The 22136-nt window shown below is 35.7% G+C and overlaps 2 protein-coding genes across 2 annotated transcripts; both read left to right on the top strand.

Annotated features, from left to right (window-relative positions):
• Positions 1–5834: 5834 nt before the first annotated feature.
• Positions 5835–8735, top strand: LOC139846525 (DEAD-box ATP-dependent RNA helicase 21). Its single transcript, XM_071836007.1, has 2 exons — positions 5835–8280; positions 8525–8735. The coding sequence occupies exon 1, from the start codon at positions 6010–6012 to the stop codon at positions 8143–8145; it is 2136 nt and encodes a 711-aa protein (XP_071692108.1). The 5' UTR covers positions 5835–6009; the 3' UTR covers positions 8146–8280; positions 8525–8735.
• Positions 8736–14946: 6211 nt separating this feature from the next.
• LOC139846551 (retinoblastoma-related protein) lies at positions 14947–21054 on the top strand. The gene is made up of 18 exons (XM_071836031.1): positions 14947–15276; positions 15517–15621; positions 16017–16159; positions 16248–16344; positions 16439–16485; positions 16834–17032; positions 17131–17197; positions 17280–17456; positions 17547–17740; positions 18144–18987; positions 19068–19230; positions 19329–19398; positions 19488–19664; positions 19755–19868; positions 19973–20117; positions 20234–20346; positions 20434–20549; positions 20655–21054. Exons 1-18 carry the CDS (start codon positions 15184–15186, stop codon positions 20797–20799), a joined length of 3009 nt encoding a protein of 1002 aa, XP_071692132.1. The 5' UTR covers positions 14947–15183; the 3' UTR covers positions 20800–21054.
• The last annotated feature ends 1082 nt before the right edge of the window (positions 21055–22136 follow it).

Genomic DNA, 22136 nt, shown 5'->3' on the forward strand with positions numbered 1-22136 from the left:
CAATCGCGACAAGATACGTATCGCCACTGCCATTTATAAAGGAGAGCTTTATTTAGAGAGTCTAAACTCACAACCCCAAGACCACCTTTTTCTTTACTTTTTATAATGTCGTCCCATTTCACCCAATGAATTTTTCGATCTTCTTTCGTACCGCCCCATAAAAGATTAGCCCGAAGTGATTCAAGACACTTAATTACTCCTTTAGGCACTTTGAATATAGAGAAGTAATAGATTCCAAGAGCGCCCAGGACTGATTTTATCAGCGTCAAACGACCCCCGAAAGATAAAAGTTTCACTTTCCATTTCGCTAAACGCTTCTCTACTTTGCTTATAATTGGTTTCCAACTATCAAGGCGTCTCATATTGGCACCAATGGGGATACCAAGATACATAAAAGGGAACAAGACTGGATTACAACCAAAAGAAGCCGCGACTCGATTAAGCTCAAGAGATGGAATACCAATACCAAGAATATTAGATTTATGAACGTTTAATTGGAGCCCTGAGACCAGAAAGAAACATTTGAGGATATAAATGAGATTTCTGAAATTATCATCACTCCATTCTCCTAGAAATAATGCGTCATCGGCAAAGAAACCATGGGACACACGCACGGCAGTAGCATCATTCCCAACTGAGATGCCTTTGAACAAGTTGTGATCCACCGCATCTAACATCGCCACATGAAGGCCTTCCATACATATAATGAAGAGAAAAGGAGACAGGGGATCACCTTGTCGTAGCCCAATACCAATTTTAAATTCCTCAGTTGGATTACCATTGACCAAAACTGATGCAAAAGAGGAGTTGAGGCAACCTTTAATCCATAAGATCCACCTTCGGCCAAAACCAAGCTGTTCGAGCATTGAGAGCAAAAAATCCCAACTAATCGAGTCAAATGCCTTTTCGAAGTCGACTTTAAAGAGCATCGCTTTTTTCTTTTTTCTTTTACACCAATCAATTATTTCTTTAACCATCAAAGGACCATCAAGAATTTGCCTGCCCATGATATAAGCCGACTGTTCTTTGCTGATAATATTACTGATAACAGAAGAGAGCCTATTAGCTAACAACTTCGATAAGATTTTATATTGAATACCGATGAGACTAATGGGGCGATAATCTTTGACCAAAAGCGGATTAGCAACCTTAGGAATCAATGTAAAAAAAGAAGAATTACAACCCTTTGGAATGTAACCTGTGGCATGAAAATTATGAACGAAAGCACAAACGTCATCCTTGACAAGGTCCCAGAAGAATCTGATGAAACGAAAGGAGAAACCATCAGGACCGGGAGCTTTATCATCGCCACAATCCCACACCGCCTTTCGAATTTCTAACACAGAAAAAGGCTGCTCCAACCCGTTAGACAGTTCGACAGTAAGAGACCGAAGATGAGTACTCGGTCTGTTAACCTTCACTGTATTAGTTCGAAGGAACTTTTCCTTGAAGAAGTTAAGGAAAGTGTTTTTGACATGTAAAGGTGAAGTTACCCAAGTCCCATTTGAGTTAATCCCCGATATAGCTAATTTTTTCCGTTTTCGATTGATGATAGAATGGAACAAGGAGGAGTTTTCATCACCGTACTGGTTGCATAATTTCTTATTTTTCTGGGCTGCATTCATGCTTTCAATCTTATCAATAGAAGCAAGCTCTTTTAAAGCATTTAAACGCTGCATCGAAAGGTCAATACGATTACCTCCATTAACTAACTGCTCATCAATGATGTCAATAGAAGAGAGCAGATCCTTTCTGTTTTGACTACAACCATTCGAAAAGTCTCTGTACCAAGACTTGAGATTCAACTTAACAAACTTCAACTTATTTTTAAAAATAATAAAAGGGTTCTTGTTCTCACAATCAGCCACAATTAACGGATCTACCCATGCATTCCTCACCACGGCTTCGAACCCCTCAATCAAAAACCAAGAAGCAAAAAGTTTGAACGGAGAAGGCCCGTAATCTACATGTTTATTAAAGAGTATAATCGGACAATGATCGGACCATAAGTTTGGAAGTACGCAACCAATTAAATCTGGGCGTGAGTCAAAGAAAAATCTAGACAAAAGAAAACGATCGAGTTTAGCTCTACTATCACAAGATTTGCTAGAACGAGTAAAATTGCGACCACCCAAAGGGACATCAACCAAGCTGTAAGATGAGATAAACTGATTGAAGTCAGCCGCAGTACGAGAGCAGAACGTTGAACCTTGTCTTTCTTGCTCAGACCTAACCGCGTTGAAATCACCAAAAAGGATGAAATCACCTTGATAACGGGACATGAAGTCAGATAACAAAGACCACAACCTTTGTTTATTATGACGATCCTGGGGAGCGTAAATATTTATAAGGAAGCTGGTATTAGAACAATTTGGTCTGTAGCCCTCAACAATTAAGACATGATCATAAGAAAAAATACGCTTCTTGATGAAGCAATTCGGGTCCCAAATTGTAAGGAGACCACCCGATCTACCACGAGCACAAGAAGTAGCTAACTCAAAAGAAGTATTACCCCATAAAGACTTAGCAATGAACAAATTTAATTTGGTTAATTTCGTTTCTTGAATACCCAAAACATCAATTTTATATTCGTTACAAATACCTCGAATCCAAGATTGTTTATTCGTGAAAGACATCCCTCCACCGATATTAATGGAAAGAATATGCATTTAAACGGGTTTTTTAACACCCATTCTAGCAAGCATACCTTTAAGGTCTGTCTGACTTCCATTCATGTCGTAACCAAGTGATATACCAACCGAAATAAGTTTGTCAACTTGTTCAGCTAGCTTCGTTTCAGAAGGGGAAACAGGGAGGGTTCCAATTGATTCCGATGAAGCATCTTGGGTATTTTCAGAAACAACAGGAGTGCGAAAGCGCTGACCAATGAAGCCTGGGGGTTTAGAAAGTGAAGAGTTGCTATTAACAGGAGCATGTGAATCAACAGAATTAGCTTTAGCAGTCGAGTTACGTGTTTCATCCACCTTTTCAGCACTACGCATTTCATTTTTCTCTTCAAACACAGTATCAAAACCATTAGCTTTCGAAGGTGTAGGGCATTGATCACGTGAAATGTTGCCATCATTCTCTACATCACCCTCCTTATTGACATCAGTTGTAGAAAAATCGCAAAAGGAATCCTTCACAAACTCACCCTCTTCAAGTATATCAAGACTTGAAGTGTCTAAGTGCAACACATTCTCTTTTAAATGATCTTCAGATTGATCAAAAACAGAATCATTTAACACTTTTAGAACAGATGGGCACCAATCCCCAACTTCCATAACTAAAACAATGTAATCTTTCTTTTGAACTGTTACTATGACCTTTTCATGAATCGGGTCAAGCGAAGTGGTAATAATACACACCTTACCATTACCTTTTTTATCATCAACTTCAGAATCTTGAAAAACAATTTTGCCAAAGTGAAACGCAACTCTATTAAAAACATCATAGTGCCAGGCTTTAGCAGGTAGCCCAGCAATCTCAATCCAAATAGCTCTTTCTTTAATAGTGAAAAAATCAGAATAAGAGCAAATTTCAGATAAAGAGTTTCGAACTAAAAGATTTTTCCTGAAATTATCACGGGATTCGATGTTGGGGAGTTCAATCCATATCCATGCTCCACCCATATAATGGACAGTAAGAGAATCAAAACCTTCATCGTGCCACATCCGATTAAGAAATGGAATTTGAGAGGGGAAAGAAGCTTTACCGAATAAGATCAGGTTAGTATTCTCCAGGGAAAGCAATTCGTCATCTTCAATATTGATTTTCTTCAAAGGAGCGTGAATAGGGACAGATATCCGAGAACCACCAACCACTGAAGCATAAGTCTGCCCATGAACATCTTGATGCAAATAATCGTTAACATTAGTCTTGGGATTAGATGAATTAGGGATCGGAATTTTGTTAGGGTTTTGCCTTTCATTGTTAATCTTTTGGTTCCTTGAATCTGATTTATTAAACCTAGCTAGTGCAGCAAAAACATGGAAGTTACCCACCCATGTTGATGAGATTGCTGCTTCTAGGGTTTTGATTGATGAAACATTCACAAATTTGACAAAAGCGAACCTTCGACCACTCTTAGAGAGTTTTCGGGCGATGTAGACATCGATAACCTTTCCATGATTCGAACAAAGATCGCGCAAGTCTTTCAATTCAAATTGGTGTGGAAAATTGGTGATAAAAATATTGGTGGAGATTTTTGAAGTGTTATAATGATCGGAGTTGGGAGACATATCGGGGCGGCTGTGAAAAAATTTGGAGCTATATTTTAAATAATTACATTAGTTTATGCAAAATTTTAAATTTTAGCATTTACCATCAATACAGTGAACTAAAGATTTTTTGCCAGCACAATTTTTAATCTAACAAGAAGTATCATCAAATGATGTTTAACTTGTAGAAATAATCAATTAAGAGTTTAACTTCCATAATATTTAATTTAGTTTGATACATATTTAATTTCAGTTGTAACTAAAAAAATGTACTAATGAAATTAAGATGGGTTTGATAAATGTAAAGTTATTTAGTATATACACCAATAAATAGCATAAATTTGCAAACGACAACTTTTAATTTTGTTGTTATACGTTTAATACTTATACTATTAAGTAACTGTCAATATAAAGTTAGTTTTTTTTTTTTTTTAAAGCACAAAAACTTTCATTACTTAATAAAAAGAGGCACGTTTAAAGCATGTGAGAGCATAATTACAAAAAAAATTACAAGCATAAAACAAACATTTGCAAAGAGCTAATGAAATTATTATTACTACCCTATCTACTAATAGTCGGGGGAAGTTTGGTCATTTGACCCCCAACCCCGCCCAAAATTTGGTCAAAACGACGACCTAGCTTCACCTCAAAAAATGCAAAAAACCCCCCTCAACTATCGACAACTTACATAAACTACCCTTAAATTCAGGGGGGTAAAACGTCAATTTACTTAATTAAAATAAAAAACTCCCCCAACCCCTATGACAGCCCGTATCTTCCTCCTCGCTCCGAGTTAAATTCCACCGACCACACTGTTAAACTCGAAATATTTTTGTGAACAAAACGAAACTAACTACGTTCGAAACGGACACTTTTTAAAAAACGCTTACCACAACGACAGCCCGTATCTTCCCGCTCGGCGCGAGTTAAATTTTTTCGAAAGCAGCGTCGTAATCAAAATAATTTTATGAACAAAACGATAAAAGGTACGTTCGAAACGGATACCTTTTAAAAAACGCTAAACACAACGACAGCCCGTTTCTTCCTGCTCGACACGAGTAAATTTTTCCGCCACCCACATTATAACCCGAACGCCACCGCCGCAACGCGCGGTCGGTAACTTTCTAGTTAGCTATCATCGACGACTATCCAAATATTAAATACAAATAAGGCAAGTCATGATCGTCAAAAACACTTGGCTTTAGAAGCCATTGACTATTTGACTTCAATATAAAGTTACAAGTGTTTTAAGGGTTTTGGTGATAGATATAAAAATTTTAGTTAACCCTAATACGAAATTTTAAATGTTTCTGTGATTAATTAGAACACGCGTCAGTGTTAGATAATTAGCAAATTTTTTAATTGTAAATTAGGAGAAAATTAGGATTAGTGAGGATGAATATGGTGCTGACACGTGTTCAATTTAGGTATGAGATTTATATAGATAAAAGAAAAGAAGATTTTAGATGCTAAAAATTTTAGATACAGAAACTGGTCTTTTCACGAGTTAAAACTTATTGTACTTGTAAACAAGTTTTTATTTATAGTTCAGTCAATTCAATTTGTTAGCGAAATTCGAAACTAAAAAGATACTCCTTAATATTCCTTGTTAATTGGGTGCTACGTATATCTTTTTACCCCGCTGATATTGTAGCCGACTAAACTTTGTTCTATAAACATCCCCAATCCTCTCAAACCCTAGATTTCGTATTCTTCAAATCCTGTCCTGCAATCAACCAAGCGAATCAATTGCTGTCAAATTCAGCTATCTAAAACCTTCAATTTCACCATGAAGCGCTCAACTGATGATCTCGGCGATAAATTGCAGGCTAAAAAGCCCGTGTTTCTCACCAAAGCAGAGAGAGAACAATTAGCCCTAAAACGCCGTCAAGATGAATTCGAAGAACAAAAACGCAGGACCGAACAACTTCTTCACCAAGCTAACACCGTTTCATCATCATCATCTAAACCTCCATCCTCTGCCGATGACTCATCCCGTAACCATCGCTCGTCTCGTGATTACGACCGTGACCGCGATCGCGATCGTGATCGTCGTGATCGAGACAGAGATAGAGATAGGGAACGTGAACGTGAACGCGATTCTGAACGACGAAATCGCGATAGAGAGCGTGATGAAGAACATAAGTCTAGGGAAAAAGCTAGGTTAGAGAAACTTGCGGAACGAGAACGCGAAAAGGAACTCGAAGCGATTAAAGAGCAGTATTTAGGATCGAAAAAGCCGAAGAAACGAGTGATTAAACCTAGTGAGAAGTTTAGGTTTTCGTTTGATTGGGAGAATACTGAGGATACTTCACGTGATATGAATGTGTTGTATCAGAACCCTCATGAGGCTCGGATTTTGTTCGGGAGAGGTTTTCGTGCTGGTATGGACCGTAGGGAGCAGAAGAAGTTGGCTGCAAAGAATGAGAAAGAGTTGAGAGATGAAATTAGGAAGAAAGATGGGATTGAGGAAAGGCCAGAGGATGCTGCTGCTCAGAGGCTTAAGGATGAGGCTGCGGAAATGTACGATACGTTCGATATGCGAGTTGATCGGCATTGGTCTGAGAAGAGATTGGAGGAGATGACTGAAAGAGATTGGAGGATCTTTAGGGAAGATTTTAATATATCTTATAAAGGTTCTAAGATTCCTAGGCCAATGAGAAGTTGGGTTGAGAGTAGATTGAGTAATGAGCTGTTGAAAGCTGTGGATAGAGCTGGGTACAAGACTCCGTCTCCTATTCAAATGGCTGCGATTCCTCTTGGACTTCAACAGCGAGATGTGATCGGTGTTGCAGAAACAGGTTCTGGTAAAACAGCTGCTTTTGTGCTTCCTATGTTGACTTATATAACTAGATTGCCTCCAATTAGTGAAGAAAACGAGGCTGAGGGTCCGTATGCAGTTGTCATGGCACCTACCAGAGAACTTGCTCAGCAGATTGAGGAAGAGACTGTTAAGTTTGCTCACTATATGGGAATTAAAGTTGTTTCGATTGTTGGTGGGCAGTCAATTGAAGAACAGGGGTTTAAGATTAGACAAGGGTGTGAGGTTGTTATTGCTACTCCGGGGCGTCTTCTTGATTGTCTAGAACGTCGTTATGCTGTTTTAAATCAGTGTAATTATGTTGTTCTTGATGAGGCTGACCGAATGATTGATATGGGTTTTGAACCACAAGTTGTGGGTGTTCTTGATGCTATGCCATCAAGCAACTTTAAACCTGAGAATGAAGATGAAGAGCTTGATGAAAAAAGAATATACAGGACTACTTATATGTTTAGTGCTACAATGCCTACTGCAGTTGAAAGATTAGCTAGAAAGTACTTAAGGAACCCTGTTGTGGTGACTATTGGAACTGCAGGAAAAGCAACTGATCTCATTACACAGCATGTAATCATGGTGAAAGAATCAGAGAAAATGCCTAGACTGCAAAAATTGCTCGATGATCTCGGGGATAAAACTGCCATTGTGTTTATAAACACTAAAAAGTCAGCTGATTTTGTATCAAAGACACTAGAAAAATCAGGTTACCGTGTGACAACTTTGCACGGTGGCAAGTCACAAGAGCAGAGAGAGATTAGTCTTGAAGGTTTCAGGACCAAAAGATTTAATGTTCTAGTTGCTACTGATGTTGCAGGGCGTGGGATTGATATACATGATGTCGCTCATGTTATAAACTATGATATGCCTGGAACTATTGACACCTATACTCATCGTATAGGTCGTACAGGACGTGCAGGGAAAACAGGTACGGCTACTACGTTCTTGACTCTTCATGATACTGACGTGTTTTATGATCTTAAGCAGATGCTGACACAGAGCAATAGTCCCGTGCCACCTGAACTTGCTAGACATGAGGCCTCCAAGTTCAAGCCTGGATCGATTCCTGATAGACCACCTAGACGAAATGACACAGTTTTTGCACACTGAGTTTATTGTGCAAGTAACTATGTGTCTATGTTCTATTGCACTAGCAATTCAAAATTCAATTATCCTACATGGACACTGGTCTTGGAGATATGCTGTAGCAGGTTTTGAGGATTCCAGAATTTTTAAAAACTCTTGGTTGGTACTATTTGTTATTTTATCTCCGTTTTTTATTTGATAGCTTGAATTTTCGTAGACGTTTATTTCACTTTTCTTCTTGATCTTTTGTTCCGAGTAAACAGCATTTATCTGTGTATTGTTGTTACTTTGAAACACACTAGCTCATTCCTTATTTCTGTTCAGTTATAATCATCTATAATTGCTTGTTGACATTTTTAAGATTCTTGCTCTATTATTAATATTAGTTATGAATCTGCTGCAGATCTCGTAACCTGTAACCTGTTAAGAAGGTACCTTAGTGTTAAGACTTGTGCTTCTATGGGTCAATTTAAAGTTACAAGCCATGACAGACACCCCTGGGGAATCCATATATCAGCTTTAGATAATCAATGTGTTATGTGTACTTTATGTGATACTCCGTATCATTATTGCTATATGGGTGTAATTTCTGAAATCTTTATTCTAATGGTATTATTCATGAATTTTCCTTCTCAAGTATTACGACCCTATTAGGGGCTAGCATAACTTACAGAAACCTGTCCATTAACAAGTACATAATACCATTAGTTGCCCCAACCAATGAGAAAAAAACCACAAACTTGTAAGATACACTGCATCCTAAATAAGTAATCGAAAGGAGGTACACTCCAACCTAAATGTTGTTACTTTGTCAGTGATTACATTTTGAAGTACTTATAGTCATAGATGATACTTTACAGTACCTAAATATGTAACGTGTAGAGTCGAGTTAGAAGGTTGAAGATACGATTAAAATATATACATACGTTTAGCTGTAGATGCAGTAATATTCAAACAATTTTGAGTATACATGCTTGTGTAATTAATCAAATGATCTGAACCACTATACCTTTTGAAATCCCTCTACCCATCAATAAGTAAAATTTTCAGATAGCTGTCTTGTTTTCCAAGCCTTTATTGTACACCTATAACAAGTAAGAAAGTACCAAAGGGCTTATGGCGTAGCGGTATCGAAGGAACTCATGAAACTTGACGTTGTGAGTTCAAGTAACGTTGTGGACAATAGGGTGTAAAAAAGGAAGTTAGAAAGTTATAATCCATCTATATATGTATACAGTAGTATATATCAGTAGTGTTCAGAAGTAAAATTCAAAATCAGCGTCGTAGATGAACAAAATCATACAAACTTCAATTCCCTTCACTTTGTTCCTGTAAATTGCAAATATGTAAAACATTAGACACTGAACTGTAAGTTTAATAGAAACTTATGAAATTAGTGGCAACTCCTGTACTTAAAAGTTCAACTGTCAGGTCGGTTTTAGAACTGTAGGGCAAGTTGCATCATGCTGCATTGTTTGGAACCACAGATTTGCGGTTAATATTTGCAGTTGCGTTTATTGACAGAGTAGGACAGTAAACCTCCAACTATCCAGTTCACTGCACCAAGAACTATTACCAGTTTCACTGACAGACATGATCCTAATTTTGCCCATGATTCGTCTTGTGATTGATGCTATCTCGATCATCGACTCTTTGTAGTTAGACGTGAAAATAGCAAATGTTGCCCTAGTTGCTGTCTCGTTTGGTTTCTTGCATGAGTGGCAACACTTTAGTCTTAATAATTCAACAAAGCAACGTTAGTCAACAAAGAACCATCATCAGTCTTTACATGCGAATCGGTAATATATTCAACACTTAGCAGATTGTACTTCGTCACCTACGTAAGAACATTAGGGAATGTATCTTTTTCTTCCTTTTTTAAATTTTTTTTACCTTGAACACATTGTTTCTAGTCTGCAAAAGCAAAGCCCCATTAACTAGACTTTAAGGCCCTCTTTGGCTCACGTAATCTAATTGTATATTGGTGGAATTGGAATTGAATTTAGACACAGTGTCTAAATTCAATTCTATTTCTGCCGGAATTTCGCCAAACTGAGCCTAAATATTATTTCCTGAATCATCATAGTCTAAAGTTTAGTACAAATAACCATCTACAGCCCAGTTTTCGCTCATATAAGGCGCAGTTGAGAAAAATATGGATGCAATAATGGACTAGTATTTTCAATAACAAGATTGCTATCGGAAGATGAAGTCCAGTTTCGAAAATGTTTTCATAAAGTTTGACCATTTTTGGTGGAGCTTTAGTACTAATTTGGCTCCTACTTGGACTACTAACGATCAACTCATTACCAAAAACGAACATACGAATTACAAATACTTAGAAGAGGACAAAAAGAGGTACTCCGTATATTTTGTTGATCAAAACTCTTAGCCATTGATGACCAGTGGCGGAACTAGGATTTTTTTCACCGGGGACAAAAAAAAATTAAAACCGTAGCAATTTTTTTGGACAAAATATGGAGGTTTTGGGACAAAAAATTGAGGTTTTTGGGCAAATTTTGAAGGTTTTGAGGCAAAAGTTGGTAAATTTTGGGCAAAATTCAAAGGTTTTGGGGCAAAATAGGTAGGTTTTGGGGCAATATATGTTGGTTTTTGGGCAAAAAAAAATCCACCGGGGGCAAAGTCGAAAAACCTAAAATTTTAACACTGAAAAAAAAATCCACTGGGTGCGGGCGCTCCCTGCCCCAATGTATTTTCGCCACTGTCCATGACAGTCTAATGGGGTTCAGGTTCATGTAACCTATAAGAACACTAAAAACACTGACCAAGTTTTGAGTTCATGCGGAATTCACAACAGCACGTTTGTATTTATGTACGCTTCTGTAAATTTAATAAAATCTCATGTTGCCTTTCCAAAAATAAAAAGAAGTCTCATATGCAAACTTCAGTGTCAACTTATCTTGGAGTGGTTACGTCTTGTACACATAAATAAGATACTTCCCCTCTACAAATAACTCGAACAAGAAAAAAACTTTATCCTTATACTTGTTTATTCTTAATTAGCCATTGAACATGAAAGTTTCAAGTTAACTTAAAAGAGTAAATTAAAAGAGTAAACTAAGTTTATAAAAGAGAGGGATGACTTGGAAGCAATTTGTTTATCCGTCGAACAGAGAGATAGATGATTTTCTCTACTCTTGGAATTTTCCACTCTGGGTAGAGAAATGACTTATCTTTATTCTAAGATAGATGAAGGATTGTCGGCGTCTCACCTTTGTATGCCTCACACATTGGGTTTTATTGTTTTTGTTGCTAAAAGAATAAACTAAAGAAAAAGAAACCAATAATAGAACAATCTTCCTCCTTTCTTAAGTGACAAGAAACATTTGGTTCACATGCCCCGGCGTACCTCGCACATGAATCACACGTAACACCGCTGTTCGATGAGATATTCGACTTTATCCATTAAATGAAATGAAATATATTCGGAACACAGTAATATCACTTTATTCTGGATAATCATCAATTGGATTAAACTATAAGTAAAGAATGTCATAAATGACTCGTTATATTAATAACATATTACTCCTATTGCTAACCATAATGACAGGAAAGTTATATCTAATATAAATAATTTCACACTTTTGTTAGGCTAGTCCCAGCGGTTCTTACTTGAGGGCCGACCAGCTTTAGCCCTCCTGGACACCAATGGCAGCGGTTAGTCCAGGGGCCGCCCAGCCTTTAGTCCTCCTTCTGGTCTCTCTTTTAGTCCTTTTGTGAAATATTTGTGGATGGAGGTTAATGTTTATATGTGTGGTACCTTTTACTTATTTAGTTGTACATTTAATTTATTCATTAATATAGTGGGTCTTAATTTATTTGAGGAAGTATGTCATTATTGATAGTGTTTATCCTGGAAAGGAAGTGTTGATGTAGCGCTGATGTATCACCTAGTTCTGGAAGACTTGAGTGTTACCAATGGGACCTTTCTCTCTCTCTCTCTCTCTCTCTCTCTCTCTCTCTTTTTTTTTTTTTACAGCGATTGGATCACTCGAGGGGGACTAAACCACCCGTTGCGATCATGTCCCGTTTCGACTATGCCGATGCAGCGATAATAACCCCGCCCCCATCGTTGCCCCGGATGAAACCTTGAAACCGATTCAAGGGCACGGTCAAGTAAAACCCCCTCCCCTTTACCCCCCAAACGATATGGGAAAGGTGCAGGGGCGAATCTATTCCCAAACCCGTGGGGTCACCGGACACCACTAGTTTGAAAATTTTTAATAGAAAATACCCTTTTAAATTTTATAGGACACCACTAAATTTAACTGTATGACCCCATATATTTTTCAAATTTATAGTTTTCTTTTAGATTGTATAGGACACCACCAAACTTAACTAATCGGACCTCATATATTTTTTGAATTTACAGTTTTCTGAAAGTAAAATACAACTAAAATAGCATACAAATATAATTAGTACTGAAAAAAATTCGGGACCCCATTGAGTTACAATCCTTAAATCGCTACTGGAAAGGTGCCATGAGTGGATACTTCATGGCAGGGATTAAATTATGTTTTTAATATGTAGCTAACGGGGGATCGAACTCTTGACCTCCTCTAAAGGAGGCAGACTACTAACCGCTGGACCACACCAAAACTTCATTGGCACCACTCTTAGTATGCATGTATATCTAAAGTACTCTTGCAATTTCAATAAGATTGTATAAGTCAATAAATTTACACTTTTTCACTTTACTTAGTATGCATGTATATCTAGTAAATGACAGGCAATTGATACACTAGTAAAGTTTTGTTTTTTTTTTTTTTTTTTTTTCCTTCTTTTTTTTTAAATTCTAGGACAGATGAAGTATATCTTACTTCTCTCATACCACAGTTTCGTGCCACTGGTTATTGTTGTAATGACATCGGTGTTTATCAAAATTAAGTTTGTAACTTTTTCTATTATTGTGAAGTTACTGGTCACCCACATATTAGTATACTTTACACATGGTACTACGTACTACGTGATATTTTGTATATTATTCAAAAGTTCCACGCTCAGATATATACACATAATGTTAAGGTGATTCATACATTTTAATTCACAAAACAATCAATATTACGTACTAATTATAGATCCAATTTTTATCTTCATTAGAAAAAATTGATACTCCGTACAATTTTCACTATAATGAAACATGTTCTTCACATATTTTGGTTTGAAAAGCGCCCAATACATTTTTCTGATATTTTTAGTATGTAATAAAAATAGTTTATACATTTTTTATAAGATGAAAGAAGTCAATATAGAATAACTTTGTATAATTTTAAAGCAAATATACCTTTAGTTGAACCAACCTCTAATGTATATTGCGTTATGACGTTATGTTCAAATGAGAATTATAGAATTGGCAAAACTATTACGATTTCTAAATTACATGATTTTTATTTATATAAACGCAATTTTATAAGATGAAAGAAGTCAATATAAAATACTCCGTAACTTTGTATGCTTTTGAAAGTAAGTGTACCTTTAGTTGAACACTTGAACCAACCTCTGGGTTACGTTAAGTGGGAATTTACTTATTACGCTGTGGAGTCACAGGACACCACTGGTTCGAAAATTTTTAGTAAAAAATACTCTTTAAATTGTATAGGACACAACTAAATTTAATTGTATGACTCCATATATTTTTCGAAATTATAGTTTTTTCTTTGAATTGAATAGGACACCACTAAATGTTATTACTCGGACCTCATATATTTTTCGAATTTGTAGTTTTTTTAAGGTAAACAACCACTAAAATAGCATTTAAATATTATTGGTACCGAAGAAAAATTCGTGACCCCATTGAATTCTGATTCTGGAATCGCCACCGGTTATATGTTCAAATGAGAATTATAGAATTGGCAAAACTATTACGATTTCTAAATTGCATGATTTTTATATAAACGCAACAAATTAAAAATTGGGGAGTATATACAAATGTTATTTAATATTCATTTTTATTAATAATCAAAAGTTAAAAACTACAAAATGTATGATAAATAATGCATTATATGAAATGTTAATGAAAAGATAAAAATTTGAGTTAAACTTTGAGGTGTAGTTTAAAAGCCCCATAATGACATATCAATAATCCACATCAATATTCATATATGACTGAATTTATCTACATATGAAAATCCATGAGTTCTCACACTTCTCATGATTTTTTTTTGGATTTATTTTCCGACTCGCTTGCGAGTCGACTAATCTCCAGGTAATCTCCAGGTGACTGAATCGCTTTGCGAGCAGTCGAATCATTACGAGTGAACCTGCCGATTTCTGTTGCTTTGCGAATTCACATTATGAATTTACATTTAAACCTCTCCTAATTAAGTCGTTGTGATTGCTGATTAAATGCCTGTGAGGTAATGCTAGCATCTTTTACCTGCATCGGTAGCATATATATTTTTTGTTTAATGAGAAAGAAGAAATAAATATATCACTCAAAGACTGGAAAACTAAATTTCCTTTAAAATAAGCAAATAAAATACTTTAAACACTAGAGTTTAACCATCAAGTTCAAGACATATTTATAATAGTAATTTTTTACTAAGTACATATCTTAACATGAAAAAGATTGATGTTAATTAGGGTTCAATGCAAACGTATCCCAACCATAACTAAGGTCTTCCGTAAGACGTATGGACCACACCTCATCTGATTTTTTTTTATCTCATTAAGGGACACCGGTTTTGGCGGTAAAATATAATCCAAACGCCACGCGTCAAAATTTCATTGGTAGTCCGTATGTATGACACACATAACATGGCATCATGTCATACAATATTTGTTGTTTTTCCCGCGCTACCGTACCATCGGATCCCTAAAATCAGAGGGAAAAGTGCAAAAACCCCCAAAATAGAGTTACAAAATAGATAATAGATAACTCAAATTGAACTTATTAGCTGCGGCAGCTACTGCGATAAAGCTAGGGTTTTTCTATAACCTTGTTTTAATTTGTTAGATCTTGATTGTATTGACCGCCTAATTCGCAAATTAGGGTTTGGGTAAATTGGAGATCTTGTTTGTTTCTTGTCACCGAGATTTGCGATGGACGATTTCAAGCCGTTAAATCCTACCGTTGAGTCCGTTATAGATAACGGAGCTACTACTATTGAAGCTCGATTTCAAGATTTCTGCAAGGTATCATCTTTAAATTAAATTAATAAATTAAATTATTATTATTTTATTTTAATTTGATAATTAAAACTTTTTCTGTTGCTGTTATGATGTGTTATTGTAAGTGATTATTTATTCTATTATCAATCAGCATGTTATATTATGAATAATTTGTAATTTTATTACTTATATTGTGGTGTTTTAATGAATTTAATTTCAATCTTATTCTATTAAAATATTATAATATTATTTGTGTATTTACAGGGTAGATTAATGATGGATGATAAAGCTGTAACTGAAGCGATGAAGCTTTTTGAGCAAAGCAAACATCTTTTCTTGACAAATTCTTCCAGTCTTGGAAGTGGAACGGTATTACTCTTTTTAGATTTTAGATTATAATTAAAATATTTTATTTTATTGATGTTCAAGCAACGAAATTAGTACTTGTAATCTGATTTTAAAAATAAATTAACAAATTTCATGTTTTATTATATTTATTCTTTTTAAGATGTCTGGTTTTATGTAACTGAGTTTAATTGGCCAAGAATTTACTATCAGTTGTCATATGTTTAAAATTGATTAATTGATAATCTGCAAGCATTGTTTAAAATAATTTTATTACTTTATTGACTTAATAACAATAACAATGTTAATTTGTTTCTTTAATGGATCATGAAGGAACATTTATGTCTAATTATATAGCTTAGATAGTGATGTAGCTTTTTTTTAAGTTTCTGTGATTCAATTTGATTTTTTTTAATCAGCCCGAGGAAACGGAGCGCTACTGGTTTGCGTTTTTATTGTTCTCATTGAAAAGATTAAGCCAGAAGAATGCTACAGAAGATTCTACTAATACCAACGAGAGCGGTTTTAACTTGTGTCAGATACTCAGAGTAGCAAAACTGAAGTATGTTTGCTTTGATCATACTGATGATAGTTTTATTGATAGTTTTATTTGGTCACTTGCTGATTAAAGTGTTTTTTTTTTGTCTCAGTTATGTAGATTTTTTCAAAGAATTACCTCAATTTGTCGTCAAGACGGGGCCCGTTTTAAACAATCTTTATGGTTCTGATTGGGAGACTAGACTTCAGGTACTAATGTAGCTGATAGTATTATCTAACTTAAGAATATCACATACTAATTTCTTGCATTAACACTTTTTTTTTTCTATTTTTGTATACTCAGGCTAAAGAATTGCAGACCAATTTTGTGCACCTCAGCCTTTTAAGCAAGTGAGTATCTTTCTTCTTTCTTTGTGTGTTCTTATTCGTTGATTCATTTTTTTTTTGGGTAAGCGAGGAAACCCTCCTATGAACGAGCACATTGGCTCCCCCATAGAAGGTAAAACCTCGGGTAATCAAGCCCCTCGAGCGCGAAACCTAGTACCGGGTGAATTGCGCATTATGCACACCCTCTAATCACACTCCCTTTTTGAACAATTTGGCATAGCCAAGGATTGAACCCGGGTGGTGTGCTTCATTGGGCAACTCGGTGGCCACTCAGGCAAGCTTGCGTGGTTTTATTGGTTGATTCATTGTTTACTCATTATTAGTAATAATCTTCTGTTTATCTGGCACAAGGTATTACAAAAAGGCGTTTCGGGCACTATTCATCACAATTAATGATAATTCGGATGGGGAGTCAGTTATCGCCAACTCAGCAGACTACATATCGAATTGCCATCGTTTCGGGTGGTTACTTTTTCTTGCTCTTCGAGTACATGCATTTAGCCGTTTCAAGGACTTGGTTACTTGTACTAATGGACTCGTCTCTATTTTGGTTAGTGAAATTTCATCATAAAATACATAATTTTTTCAGTTATTTGCTTAGGTTTTGTATATTTTATATGAATTTATGATTTATGAAACGTGTGGCAGGCAATTTTGATTATTCATATTCCAGCTCGGTTCAGAAACTTTTCTGTTAATGATGCTTCTCGCTTCGGTAACCTTTTTTTTGTGATTAATATTATTAGTTTAATGTTATAAAAAGTTACTCATTTTGTTTTGTTAATGGATAATAACAGTTAAAAAGGACAAAGGTGTGGACCTACTTGCATCACTCTGTAACATGTACGAGACATCGGAGGACGAGTTGAGAAAAACGATGGTCAAAACGAATAACGTAGTGGCTGAAATTTTGAAGAAAAAGCCTTGTTTGGCTTCAGAATGTCAAAATGGAGACTTGGAAAATATCGACACAGGTTTATTTCAAAATCTTTGAATTTAATCACTTTTTTTTCCTTAACGTATGATGATGACGTGTTTTAAGTGATACCCGGTTCAAAATGCAGATGGTTTGACATATTTTGAAGATTTATTGAAGGAATCATTTCTGTTGTCCGATTTAAAGATTCTTGAAAAGGATTACGATGATGCCATATTCGTTGAAGGTGAAGTAGACGAAAAATTGTTCATTAATGATGATGATAGCCTGCTTGGTTCAAGTAGCTTATCTGGTGGTGCAGTTAATATAACTGGAACCAAGGTATTTTTACTAGTTAATATAATATATATTATTACATAATAATAATTTTTATCAACATAAAGCTTAATATAATATGGATTTTTTCTGACGACAACCCTTAGGGCTGTCGTTAAGTGCAAAAAGGCTTGTACTTTTTAATAACTGTCATGAAAAAGTCAACATCGACCACTTTATACAACGCATTAACGTTAGGGTTGTCGTTAGAAAAATCCATATAATAATTGTTAATCTTCAAGTCTTGTTATATATAGTTCAGAGTTACACAACAAAGTAAAAATGTTATATATTAATAAAATAATTGTTAAAAGAGCCGGCTAGTTTACAACCTAAATTCTCAACAATCAAAGTGTAAATTTACTTATGTGTCTTGTTTGACTTTTGTTTGACTTTTCTTGTTCTGCAGAGGAAGTTAGATTCAATGGCTTCACCAACAAAGACAATTACGAGTCCACTTTCGCCTTTTCGGTCTCCTTCAAAGATGTTGACTAGTCCCGTTAGCACCGCAATGACCACCGCAAAATGGCTACGGACAATCGTTTCCCCGCTTCCGTCAAAACCGTCTGTCGAATTGGAACAATTCTTGTCATCATGTGACAAAGACATCACCGCTGATGTCATCAAGAGGGCCCGCATAATACTCGAAGCTATTTTCCCTAGTAGTGGTCTAGTTGACCGAACCGTAATCTCAAACATGCAGAGTACAACTACCTTAATGGATAACGCTTGGGCCGAACAACGTCGATTGGAAGCATTAAAGTTATACTATCGAGTCTTGCAAGCAATGTGTAACGCCGAATCACAAATACTTAACGGTAACAATCTAACCTCGTTACTTACTAACGAGCGGTTTCATCGATGTATGCTTGCGTGTTCGGCGGAACTGGTCCTTGCAACACATAAGACGGTTACTATGTTGTTTCCCGCTGTTTTGGAACGAACGGGAATAACCGCTTTCGACCTTAGTAAGGTTATTGAAAGTTTCATACGGCACGAAGACTCGTTACCTCGGGAATTAAGACGACATTTGAATTCGCTCGAAGAACGACTTTTGGAAAGCATGGTTTGGGAAAAAGGCTCTTCGATGTACAACTCGTTGATTGTCGCGCGGCCCACGCTTTCGTCCGAAATCAACCGTCTTGGGTTGTTGGCGGACCCCATGCCGTCTTTGGATGCAATCGCACTGCAAGTTAACATGTCGTGTGGCGGGTTGCCGCCTGTCCCATCGTTGAAACGTGACACCTCACCAGGTAAAAATTTTAAATGTTACCCGAATATTATTACTTCAGATATGTGTGAATGTTGACCTAATGCGTCTACTTATTTTCAGATAAGAATTGGGACCTTCGATCGCCGAAAAGAGTTTGTACTGAATACCGAAACGTGTTAGTTGAACGTAATTCGTTCACGTCACCAGTTAAGGATCGTCTTTTAGGAATTAATAATCTCAAATCCAAGCTTTTATCGCCTGCTTTGCAGTCTGCATTTGCCAGGTTAGAATTGATATTGATATTTGATATTTGATATTTTTGTATATATTAAGTTAGTTAATTTATCTTATTGAAACCTGATTGTGTATACTTGTTTACAGTCCAAACAGACCCAATCCAACTAAAGGAGAAACGTGTGCAGAGACTGCCGTTAATCTATTCTTTAGCAAGGTACTAAACTCATCTTTACAGATCATTTGTATCATATCAACTATTTTTACAATATTATATTGATGGTTTTTTTTTTTTTTAATGAACAGATTGCAAAATTAGCTGCTGTTAGAATCAATGGGATGGTTGAAAGGCTTCAATTGTCGCAACAAATAAGAGAACGTGTATACCGTCTTTTTAAGCAGATTCTGAACCAACAGACTGCTCTGTTTTTTAATCGCCATATCGATCAGATCATCTTATGTTGCTTCTATGGAGTCGCAAAAGTATGCTGCTACACACATTTCACAACTTATGTCCAGTCACTGTCCGATAATTGATTAATTACTAATTGTTGTTTTGATCCTGATCTGCAGATTTCTCAACTGAGCTTAACATTTAAAGAAATCATTAACAATTACAAGAAACAGACAAATTATAAACCTCAAGTTTTTCGTGCTGTATATGTTGATGACAGGCGCCGAAATGGGGTATGCCATACTACTCGTCTCTTGTTTGTCGTTTTTAATATTAATAATTAATAATTAAAATTAATTCAGTTGCTTAATTTTTTTTTAAAATGGGTTTGTAACAGAGAACAGGGCAGGATCATGTTGATATCATTATGTTTTACAATGAAATATTCATTCCGGCTGTTAAGCCGTTGCTAATGGAGCTTGCACCATCAACCGTTGCTAAAAACACTAACCAGGTTTCAGAAACAAACACTAATGATGAAGGTAAGAATATTAATATTAATATTATATTAATATCTACCGGTTATTTGCTTGTATTAATCACTTTATTCATATAATGATGTAAGTATGTAACTTATGGTCTGGTCTCGTATATGTAGGTCCGTGCCCCGGCTCCCCTAAGGTATCCTCGTTCCCGACTCTACCCGACATGTCGCCGAAAAAGGTATCGGCGGTACACAACGTATACGTCTCTCCATTGCGTTCAACAAAGGTCACTACTTTAACCTGATATTTGTGATATTTTTTTACAGATTTATTAAAATAATATAGTTGAACGTTTCAGTTAATTATTGTGTAGATGGATGCTTTAATTTCTCATGGATCTAAAAGCTATTATGCTTGTGTTGGGGAGAGCACTCATGCTTACCAGAGCCCGTCTAAAGACCTGACTGCAATCAACAATCGCTTAAACGGGTACAACACTTTGTTTATATTATCAAGATTGTTAACACCAAATGCAGTAAAATCATGTCTCTAATTTTGTTTATTTATTTTAAAATTTTTTTTGATTATTTTCAGGAGCACGAGAAAGGTAAGAGGGACGCTTAACTTTGATGAGGTTGATGTTGGTTTGGTGAGCGACTCGTTGGTGGCTAACAGTTTGTATCTTCAAAATGGGAAAGATGGTCCATCCACACCAAATGGTCAGGTGAAAACTGAATGAACCAAGACACGTACGTACGTAGCTTGGTTGGTAGTTGTATGTATAGCCTTGATTTTTATATGGAACTACTAGTGAACCGGAGTAGGGTTGGGGATGGAATGAGCGGTGAAATTATTGTACAGTAGCCGCCACTAACCTCAATCTCACCATCATGTTGGATTTGTAGTTGGCTCGACTCTTTTAATAAATTTGTTTTTCACCATTGTTTCTACTTTATATGATGTTCTTGTTACCAGACCCAATGTATTGATCAAATATAACTTATTTAGCTTAAAAAATCTTGTAGATGGTGTTGTGATGTGTTTTTGGCCTTTGATATTGTAAGCAAATCTTTTGCAGTGTCAAAAGTCACTAATTAATTTATGAACTTGTTGGATAAAAGAAATTATCAAATCAAATATAAAATCTAATGTCTGTTTTTGATCCAATGCCTGTTCTTTACAAATTAGGCCTTCAAACATGCAATATGTGCATTTAGCCGACACATGAAACAACTCTGATTGTCATGGTAGATGGTCCACCTATGGCAACATGTAAACCTTATGTTCATGCGGCATTAAAGAAATTTCGCTCCGAGTGGTCATCTAGATTTTATCAAAGACATTTGAACTTGTGTTTTCGGAATCGTGTTTCCTTGTGTCATCTCATTTTTGAGTTTGGTGTCGTTTTTAGTTTGTTGTATGTGTTGTTTCTTATCCGGTTTGTATTTTAACCTTTTTGTTTTAGTTTGGTCAACATGCGGTTCGGTATAGATAGTTTGTTAGTCTGCCGCTTTCTAGGTACACGAGCCTCATCGGAGTGTCTCTCGTTGTTCCCTTTATTGAAGATATTTTCTATTCAATAACGTTTTCCGTATTTATAAAAGTTTTCTTATTTTTACCCGAAAAAAATTAGATTTTACAAGATTGCCATAATCATCTTGTGTCAATGAAAACTGCAGAAAGTTCTTCAAATTATTTTTAATTATTACTTAACATGGCCATGTCTCTTTGTTTCGGGCTATGCAAAAATTCACTTGATGAAACAAAATAAAGAAAGATTATAGTTTCCTGATCATTAACCACCAAATAACACATAAGAATCCAACTTTTCTCTTAATATAAAAACTGTTCTAAAGTTTAAGTTAAATTGTAATGAGATTCCACCATGCTTTAGAAACAAAGCAACTAGTCAGACAAAAAAACTTCACATACTTTTCTATCATCATATACAGAAACATCATTTAAAACTGTTGTAAAAAATCAACAGATAAAGAGCACAAAATGACTAGATCATGATTCATATACAATATTAAAGATTAAAAGGTTTAGCCATCACAAGACATAATCAACGTTATT

Source organism: Rutidosis leptorrhynchoides, chromosome 5, assembly GCF_046630445.1.
Source record: "Rutidosis leptorrhynchoides isolate AG116_Rl617_1_P2 chromosome 5, CSIRO_AGI_Rlap_v1, whole genome shotgun sequence".
Taxonomy (NCBI): Eukaryota; Viridiplantae; Streptophyta; class Magnoliopsida; order Asterales; family Asteraceae; genus Rutidosis; species Rutidosis leptorrhynchoides.